The following is a 10,675-nucleotide window of genomic DNA, read 5'->3' as shown; positions in this document are numbered from 1 at the left end:
ACTTTTGGTTATTTGAGGGGATGGTTTGGTGGGTGTGACACCTCTTCACGCATGACATAAGTGCATGAGAAAACCTTTTGAAGTTTATATCTGCTGTGAAACATGAAGGAGGCTTAATTATGGTCTGGGCTGCTTTGCTGCATCTGACATACTCTGTTGACCTACACATTGAAGGCTGCTGTGTTGGGATTTTTTTCTTCTTTACATCTCCAGAATAGAAGGAGATGTCTGACAAAGAAGAGGGAGTTTGGGATACAAACTGATGAGCAGGAACTACTGACCTTGCATCTGTTAGATTCATAACTCTTTCTGTAACCAGGGCAACCAATTCTAAATAAAATAGGAGGTCGGACAGGCATCTGCAGAGCTGTTGGAGACAGAGGTGAGAAATCATACTGGGCTCTTGTGTCAGTGTTTTCGTATTTTCTTGTGTTTTCAGAAATAACCTGTGACGGTGAATGACATCTACTAGTCCTGTGCTCAGGTCTCTGCACTGGCTCCCTGTACCTGAAAGAATAGACTTCAAAGCAGCTCTGCTTGTGTACAAGTCTCTCCATGGCCGAGCACCAAAGTACATCTCTGACATGTTGGTGCCATATGAACCATCTCGTACTCTGAGGACCTCAGGGACCGGCCTCCTGTTGATTCCCAGAGTCAGAACTAAACAAGGGGACTCAGCGTTTCAATATTCTGCAGCTAAAATCTGGAACAGCCTCCCTGAAGTCGTAAGACAGGCCTCTTCTGTGTTCATGTTCAAATCTTAGACTTAAAACATTTCTGTTTAGCCGTGTATATGACTGAAAGGTCCTATCTGCACTTTTTTTCCTTACCTTCCTTTATTTTTGAATCAATTTTCAATTTTTTTCTTTTCTTTTAAAGTAAATTTTACGTTGATTATTTCTATGATGTATTGTGATTTTAATGCATTTTTCTGTTTTGTGAAGCACCTTGAATTACTTTGTGTACGAATTGTGCCATACAAATAAACTTGCCTTGCCTTGCCTTACAGACCTCCAATCAATCTGGAGCCAAATTTCCAGGCTGGTGTTAGAACGTTTGATCTCAGTCTTCATAGATTTATTAACAGGACAAGGATCCAAAAACACAAACGGATGAAAAAAGGACCAAAATCTTGAGTGTTCCAAAGTGTCCTAAGAATTTACATCCTGATGAACATCTGTGACAAAAGCTGAAACATCTATCTATTTATTTATTTTATTTATTTATTTATTTAATATAGGGGACAGCGCATATTAATAAACATTTCTGTCAATAAGCCAGAGTTAGCCAAAGGGCTATTTTTCATCTGCAGTCCCTGGGAAGATGTCAAAATCACCCTAAAAGATCAAAGTAAAATTACATATTTACATAACATTACATATATATATATATATTAAACAATGCATTCAATAAAATAAGCAGTTAACCTAAAAACAAATTAGTGATAAAACAATCCAAAATCAGACAAATGTAAGAACATACGCGCATATAAAAGACATGACAGTAGTGAGGATCAGCGAGAGGAAAGGTACTTAGTGTTGACAGCTCTGATTGTCAATGAGCCATTTCATTAATTGTGTCTTGAATAAATGATATGTGTTTTGATTTCTGATAGTAACAGGTGTGAAGTTCCACTCAGTAGCAGCTCTAACAGAAAAAGCAGTCTGACCAAAAACGCTTTTTCTAAAGGGAATGATACAGTCTCCTCTGACTGCACTCCGAGTTCTGCTGTGATCTGCTGTCCGGATGTTAATAAACTGGTGAAGAGGAGGGGATGATAAGCCATGAAGGATTTTGTACATGCATGAGACAGAGATTTGAATATTTGACCATGTTGTCCCAAGTCAGTAAACCATGTTTTTGTAATATTGTACAATGGTGAAATATGTTGGGTTTTGTATCCAAAGTTTTAACAGTTTGTTTGTATAATGTTTGGAGAGGTTTTAAAGATGTATTGCAAGCCTGTGACCAGACAGGCAAACAGTAAGTGATATGAGAGAAAATCATAGAGTGCATGTACATTTTTGCTGACTGTGTGGACATCTGGTGGCGAATGTGTCTAAAATTACTGAGGTTGAATTTGATTCTGTTGCAGACCCTTTTGAGGTGTGATTTGAAAGACAGCTTTGAATCCAGTATGACACCCAGATATTTGTATTCTGATACAATCTGTAGCCTTTCTCCTGAAACAAAAACATCTGGTTCAGCAGTGAGCTTATTATTGGACTTGGTGAAAAAACATTGCAACTGTTTTAGATGTGTTTGGCTGCAAACAGGAATATTGCAACCAAGCGGTGATGTTAACCATGGCATTGGTGAGCTTTTGAGCCACCTGAGAGGAATTACTGCCATGAGCATGTACTACAGTGTCATCAGCATACATCTGCACAGAAACATCAGGACAACTGGATGGTAGGTCATTAATGTACAGTGAAAATAGCAAAGGTCCCAAAATTGATCCTTGGGGAATACCAGTTGGCAGACTGAGAACTGCAGATTTAAATGACTGGACTTTGTCAAGCTGGGAGCGGTCAGTGAGGTAAGAGTCAATCCATTGCAGTGCATCAGAAGAAAAGTTAAAAATGAATAATTTTGACAGTAAGATTTTGTGATCAACAGTGTCAAAAGCCTTCTTAAGATCCAGGAAAACAGCACCTACAACCCCCCTCGGTCCAGCAGAATCCTGATATTTTCAGTGAAAAAACAGGTAGCGGTCTCCGTGGAGTAATTGGCTCTAAAGCCAAACTGCATAGGATAGAGAGAATGTAGTGTGGTGTCGAGGTGGTTTATAATTTATTTAGCTGCCAGTTTTTCTGCAATCTTTGACACCGTCGGAAGAATGTTAATGGGTCTGTAGTTGGACATGGAATGAAGGTCTTCACTATTAAAAATGGGAGAGACAATGGCTGGTTTCCAAGTGCTCGGGAATGTTTTTTGTGAGAGGGATAGATTGATAATTTTGGTAATGGGGGGTGTCAGTGATGAACAGAGGTTCTTGAACATCACTGTGTCCAAGCCAAAAATGTCTTTACATCTGGACGGTTTGAGTAAATTGATGGTCAGTGATACATCGGATTCTGTGATGTTTGTGAAACTAAATATTGGTTGGCTTGCGTCTATTGAAAGTTAGTAGGTTTCCACAGGTGTGAAACAACTCGCTTTGTTCTGGAGAAGAAACCTTCAGAGCTGAAATGGTTGGAGCAGAATAGCTGCAGACAGGAGCAGAAGTCTCTCTGATTGCAACGATTGACTCATGAAACTGTTAAAAACTTGTCAAGTTAAGGTGTTGAAGGAAAAAAGAAAAAACAAAACTCACAGAGAAAAGCAAAAACTGCTTTATTACATGAATTCATGCATGAATTCAGTTCGTTCATCTAGTGTAACACAACCGTTGAATGAAGGCTCTGTGCTTCTTTGATTCTCTGTGATTTTAACTCAAAGGTTAAAAGATTAAAAGAATAAGAAAACAGCACACAATCACAATTGCTAAAATAAATCCTTAAAATATTGAACTCCAGTTAATGACTCCAACATGCAGTAAAACCATAAAACATCTGACTTTAGAAAAGATCGTGTAAAAAGTCCTGAGATCATACAGACATGATCAGAAATCACCCAAATCAAAACCTAAACTGAAAGAAAATTGTCCAAAATTAAATTCATCATGTTAGTTATTATTCATCTTTAGAAAGAGAATCATCAGCATAATCAAAAACTTGACACACGTCTGTGATTGGTGGGGACAAAAGGGGGAGGAGCTACAGCAGGCATTTTCAGAGCAAACAGTTGAAAGTGTAAATATTGGCTTAAGAGCAGAAGACGTCGCAGGTGGGAGGAGCTCCAGGTTGGTCAGAGGAGGGGGGGTTCAGGAGGGGGGCTGAGGAAGTGCAGCTTCATCGTCTCTGAAACAGCACAGAGAAGATGTTTGGGATGTTACAGTTGGAAAACATCACATCCTCACATACAAACGCAGTGTCCAGGTCTGGAAGAACTCAGGTTTACCCCGTCCACACTCACTAAACGTCTACAGACAGGATGAAGCTGCACGGAGGCTGAGGAGCAACACAAACACCTGTTTTTTCACTGCTTGGTAATCTCAGTAAAAAAAGCTTTGGTGACAGAACGACCACCACTGTTCAGCTGACTGTAAACATGAAGACTAACTCTTCCCTCAGCGGATCCATGAAATCCACCAGTAAATGTTGGATCTTTAGGTTACTTGTTGACCTCTCATAAACCGCTCAGGTCACTTTAAAGTTGTTGTCATTGTTATCTGCACAAATCATGCTCAGCCTTCTGCATCCTAATGAGCAACACTCATCACTTATAGTTACACCTGGATTAGAAAATATGTACGTACGTACGTAAATAGATCCTGTATCTGATGGTCTCGTTCAGCTTTATTAGCCCGTAATTTACAAACCAGGAAAAAACAATAATTAAACTTTATTTTAAAAGTTTTTCTGGTGTTGTTTTTTAGTTTTTCAGCTTTTTTAACAGGGCTTCACGGTGGCGCAGTAGTTACCACCGGTTCAAATCCTGGCCGGGGCTTTTCTGTGTTAAGACATTCTTCATAGGTTGAGTGGTGACTTTAATCTGTCTCAAGGTGTGAATGTGAGTGTGTGTGATTGTGTGCACCGAGCCTTCACCCCACAAATAGGCTTCCACAGACGAGATACAGCAGGTTGAGAAAATGGATGGATGGATGGATGGATGGATGGATGGATGGATGGATGGATGGATGGATGGATGGATACATGCATGGATGGATGGATGGATGGATGGATGGATGGATGGATGGATGGATGGATGGATGGATGGATGGATGGATACATGCATGGATGGATGGATGGATGGATGGATGGGTTTCATAGCGGCAGAATAAGGAATCAAGAAGCTGAAGAAACAAACAGGTTGGCCCCCACTGTTTAAAATGCCGTGGGGGCGGAGCTCCTCTGTTAGCTTCCTTACCCAGACGGACGAGGCACATCCTCTTCCTCTGGCCATAAGTTCCTGATCACTGCTTCAGCATCTTCAGCACGCAGATTTTCACTGCGGTTGTAATTCACAGAGTCTCGTTTACAGTACTCCAGGTTCTGCCTGAGCTGATTCACATCAAACTTCAGCACCTTTTCAAAATAAAGGCTTTAGTTAGCTTCATCCTTATTTTAACAAGACAAACTGTTATATTCAGACATTTTCTGTAATTCTGTTAACAGCAGTAGAGACAAATTTAAACCTCATGTTGAAAAGCTTTCAATCACTCAGAACCTGAAACCAGATGATTCTGCTAACCAGCTGAAGCAGAGACAGGTGGAGAACCAGGACCAGGCAGACCTGCTTCAGGGTTTTATTGGAGGTTTGTTCAAATGTTCTCCATTTTAATTATTGAATAAAAAAGGTCAGTTCCTGTCCTTCACAGCTGCCTGTGGAATATCTATACCAACTGGTTTTCATAAATGATTGGAGAGTCATGACAGCTGATCATTTACCAGTGGACGTAACTGAACACCTGAGGTTTCACTTTTTTTTTACAGCATAAAGATGTAATACTTGTTAACAAGTATTACACGTTCATGTGAATCCTGATGATTCAATATGATTTTGCAACAGTTTGAGGTCAGCTAAGTCCAGCTGTGACAAGGACAGCTGTTCTTGAGGGTTCTAGTCTTCTGTACAGAGAAGAGAAGCTGCAGAAATGAAGCTTTAGAGGAGATGGATGCAGAGCAGCAGAATGTTCAGTTAGAGGTAAGCAGAATGATTGTAGTTTGCTAGTCTGGAGCTGGAATGAGGAAAACTGCAGGCTGAGAGCTCAGAGGAATGGAGATGCAGCTTTGACAGTGAAGGTACCGTTTCCCCGACGTGGAAAGCGATGGCAACGTTGTCCCAGACATAATAAGGTGCGAGATACAGAGGGATCTCCTCAACTGTTAAGTTGTTGTCATTTTGGATGAGCTTGAACCTGTCAGGAAAAAAAAAACGTATTAAAGAAGAACTAACAGGATTTATTTGTTAAACATTATGCTTTGGTGGAAAAAAAAAGGATTCAGTATTTCCCCTCTGTTGCAAAGATGCTTGAAGGCTATTTGTTTAAGAGGACCTGGCTGCAGACAACAAGGTAGCACAGACATCATTAGCCGGAACCAGAAGCCCTTTACTGGAACTGGAAGTTCATGTCTCATACCCCCAACCCCACAGTTTGGTTGAATTGTATTTGTTGTTGTTAAAAATGACTAATTTAAAAGGCGACCCTAGTTGACTTTTTAGAGAGCTTTACATCCAAAAAGGTCCGAAAACGTCTTTTTAGGCAAAACTACAAACACCTATCATTTTTCATAACTTATCCATCATATATCAACACCATTTTTTTTTTAAATGTAGGGATCTGTGTTTGCTACCTTCCATATTTTTTTCAGACGTCCAGGTGAAACAGATGATTTTTAAAAAATCCTGATTCATCCCAAAACCTGTGCTTTTTCCGTCTGGACTCCAAACAAGTGTGTTTTAAAATAACTTATGTTTCAACTATCCACACCAAGTTTCACACGCATATAGCTGAACATGTCTAAATGCTCCCTGAACATTCTTTACAGATATAAAATGAACTGGTCAACTGTAGGATCTAATTTCCTCTTACATGCTTCAGCCTTTTCCTCACGCTGCAGCTTTTCCCTCAGTCTGCCCTGTTGCTGGAGTCAAATTCCCCCCCCCCCCCCCCCCCCCCCCCGCTCCCTGTTCATATGCTAACTACCCAGGAGTGAGGTGACAAGAGTTTAGCCACAAGAGGGAGGCTAGACTGCTTTTTCATTTGTTTTGTATGTCTTTTATAGATTTTTATGAATAATCATTTCTTTTTTAGTCATCTAAAATGCAATTAACTTAATATTTTATCTTTTTTTTTTTACAAACAAAACACATGAATGTGCTCCAAAACAAAACCCAACTCTCAGTACAGTTCTACAGATGTAACATAAGACTAAAGGCCCGTACACACCGGGACGAATATTCGCCAGGCGTTATTCGCCAGCGTTTTTCGCCACGTTTTTTGTGTTCACACCCAGGCGATTTTCGCTGACGGTGAGCCGAGCGAACATGCAATTTCATTCCCTGACATTAGATGGCGCTTAATGTAAACAGAAATACTCCTGTACACAAGGTGGCGCTGCGCAACTTTACCCTTCTTAAAGTCGCTTTTCACTCAGAAGAAGATAGCAAGTATTTACGCGCTTGTCAGAATAATACAAAGAAAACATGAATATTTCAAGCATCAGTAGCTCCAACTGGTACTTGGTAAGGGGATATTTAAGAATGTCCGTCATTATTTCTTTGCGGCAGTGTTGACGCTACTTGGCGTCTATCTTCTTCGCCGGTATGTGTGCTCAGCAAGGCAGTTTTGTGTTTGAGCGCCCCCAAGTTGTGTTTTACTGTAACTTCAGAAGCTCCAGACACGTGTGCAAAAGCGCCATTCTCATTGGTCGAATAGAGAACCCGAGGCGTTTTTTTTTTTTGACGCTTTGTCGCTTGGCGTTTTTTCGCGTCGGTGTGCACACTCTCATTGGTGCCCTTTGTTTAGTCACGAGGCGTTAAACGTCGGCGAAAATCGCCGGCGAAATTCGTCCCGGTGTGAACAGGCCTTTAGACAGTAAATGTCTCTTTTGTCCTTTTTTAATCAATGCTGCAACTTCTTTTCCTTTTTATACATCCAATGAAATTAAACTACAAAACCAAAAAACACCACATATAGCAAATTTTTCTAAATAAATTATGTGTATATACAATATGTAGCACTTTTAAACAAAATAATAAGCACAAAAAAATGGAACTCAAAATTTAAAACCCAAATTAGAAATGGCAATTTTAAAAAGATAATTTTTTCAGCCTGCTAAAAGTGCACAATTGTAAAAGCTCTTTTATATAGACAACTGTTTGGTTGCTTAGAGCTCTAAATATAAAAACAATGCCTTTATGGACGTGGCACGGATGGCACGGATGTTCAGCAGGGTAAACCCCAGGAAAGCGGCGGGACCTGATGGAGTTCCCGGAAAGGTTCTGCGGGCCTGCGCCGATCAACTCTCCCAGGTCTTCACAAAAATCTTCAACCTGTCGCTAGCTCAGGCTTTCATCCCTGCATGCCTGAAGTCATCCCCTATCATCCCGATACCCAAAAAGTCCTCATCCACAGCCTTCCTCACGGACTACCGCCCACTCCTGTCATCACAAAGTGTCTGGAGCGGCTGCTCCTGGGACACATCAAAGACTCCCTCCCTCCAATCTTCGTCCCCCACCAGTTTGCTTACAAAGCAAACAGATCAACGGATGATGCCATTTCCATCACCCTCCACACTGCGCTGAGCCACCTGGAACACAGAGAGACCTACGCCAGGATGCTCTTTGTGGACTATAGCTCAGCCTTTAACACAATCATTCCTGACATTCTGGTCAACAAACTGTCTGAACTAGGACTCCACCTACTCACCTGCTCGTGGATCAAGGACTTCCTGACAAACAGACCACAGACAGTCAAACTTGACCCCCACCTCTCCTCCACCCGGACGCTGAGCACAGGCTCCACACAGGGATGTGTGCTGAGTCCTCTGCTGTACACACTGTACACAGCAGACTGCAGACCAGCCCACACCAGCAACACCGTGGTGATGTTTGCAGACGACACTACTGTGGTGGGGCTGATCTCTGGGGACGACAAGACGGCCTACAGAGACGAAGTCCTGAAACTGTCAAGGTGGTGTCAGGCTAATAACCTCATCCTGAACACCACCAAGACCAAGGAGATCATCCTGGACTTCAGAAAAAACAGAACAGATCCACCCCCACTCTACATCGATGGAAACTGTGTGGAGAGGGTCCACAGCTTCACCCTCCTGGGCACCACCATCTCTGCTGACCTCACATGGTCTAACAACACCATGACTGTCATCAGGAAGGCCCAGCAACGCCTGCACTTCCTGAGAAAACTTAGGAGGAACGAAGTCAGCCAGGAGCTGCTGGTAACGTTCTACCGCTCAACCATTGAGAGCATTCTGTCCTATGGCATCACAGTGTGGTTTTCCCACTGCACTGAAGCAGAACGGCAGAGTCTCCAGAGAGTGGTAAAGACAGCGCAGAGGATCATCGGCTGCCCCCTCCCCTCACTGAAGGACATTTACCAGTCTCGCTGCCTCAGCAGAGTGACTAGCATCACCACTAACTCCACCCATTCTGCTTTCCCTCTGTTTGAACTGCTGCCCTCTGGAAGGAGGTACAGGTCCATCAGAACCAGGACAAACAGACTAAGAAACAGCTTTTTTCCACAGGCAATTATCATACGGAATGCACATACGTCCACCAACCACACCTCACTCTAATTTTACTACAATGCGTGCAATATCCTGACTGTCTAACCGGGTCACTGTGCAATAACTTGATATTTATTAAGATGTGCTCACAGCAATTCATGTAATTCCATTCTATTTTATCCACAAATATTTAATATTTAATAGTTTCTGTCCATATTGTTCATTTTTTGTTAAGAGTTGTAAATACAGTATTTCTTTTTCTATTCTATTTTTATTTTTATTTTATGTAACTCCTTCACTCCAAGGCTGCTGCAATTTCATTGTATCCCCATGTACAATGACAATAAACGATTCTGATTCTGATTATATCACTTAGACACAGATGGAGAACCATATCAACTGGATTAGTAACAGGGTGGCATGTGTAGGTTTAACTAGGTTAAAAACTTACATCACTAGACAACATGAAGCTATTCATCACATTTTTGACCTAAACATGTAAACACATGCTTGGCTCTGCGGTTAAGAAACGGTATTTGGGAATCTCTTCATACCAGGAGCCAGCCTGGCCATAGGAACATCGCTACACTGCCCACCCAGACTGGAACATCAACGGGGTCCACTTCACAGCCGTGAGGCTGCTGTGTTTAACTCCAGCTGCCCCAGTAAGGGCAAGAACTGCAGCAACAACCACCGACCAAGCCGGCAAGCCCTGGCAGAAAAGATCCCCACAAGAAACACTGGCTCAGGCAGGCTAGTCAAAAAAATATATAGTTTTGCCATTGTCTTGCAGATCACAGTTCAAGTGGTTTAGTTTTCCAGTAATATCAGTCAAAAATGCAATTTCATATTTACCATATTCATATTCACCATATTCAGCAGACATTTCCTCCAATAGCACATTGAAAATCCTGTGCTGTTTTGCTTTGCAGCTGAAGTTGTTCATGATTTCACAATAGGAGTCATTATGTGTCCAGAGCCAATCACTTCTGCACATAAGGCCTACTGGTGAATGAAGCTGCAGTAATGCAGACATTTTGGGAAGTCTGGGTCAGCTTTACAGTGAGTGATGAAACCTGTTTGTCTATTGATCATAGCAGGAGCCCCGTCTGCAGTCACTGCTACTGGCTTTTCTAATGGTACCTTTTTCTGCACAAAAGCTCCTTCACCGTGTTATACATTTCAACTCCTCTTGTAGTTATCTGTTAGGGCAGTTGTGTCAAGAGTTCTTCTCTTGATGTAAAAAAAAAACAAAAAACACAGCTGCGCTGCACTGCTGCTGTCCACAGAATCTTCACACTGGATGCAAAACTGCTTTGCAAGATCCAGGTCCACCTGATCAGCCAAGTTATCAAACATAGCTGACACTTGTCTATACATTG

General features: G+C 41.7%; 1 protein-coding gene across 5 annotated transcripts in view; it reads right to left on the bottom strand.

Moving 5' to 3' along the window:
- Positions 1 to 10,675, bottom strand: part of LOC105355675 — a 66,884-nt gene that overhangs the window by 13,088 nt on the left and 43,121 nt on the right. For 2 of the 5 annotated variants that reach the window (XM_023962526.1, XM_023962525.1), the window contains one exon: positions 5,851 to 5,962. In XM_023962526.1, the coding sequence (XP_023818294.1) occupies positions 5,851 to 5,962 (112 nt within the window). Of the gene's footprint in view, positions 1 to 3,312; positions 3,903 to 4,971; positions 5,130 to 5,850; positions 5,963 to 10,675 lie in introns of those variants that run through there. The other 3 variants (XM_023962527.1, XM_023962529.1, XM_023962528.1) reach the window with 3 other exon arrangements.

The sequence above is a fragment of the Oryzias latipes genome, chromosome 14 (assembly GCF_002234675.1).
Source record: "Oryzias latipes chromosome 14, ASM223467v1".
NCBI classification, from domain to species: Eukaryota; Metazoa; Chordata; class Actinopteri; order Beloniformes; family Adrianichthyidae; genus Oryzias; species Oryzias latipes.
The sequence above is the reverse complement of the archived record's forward strand: the minus strand, read 5'-3'. Positions and strand labels throughout refer to the sequence as shown.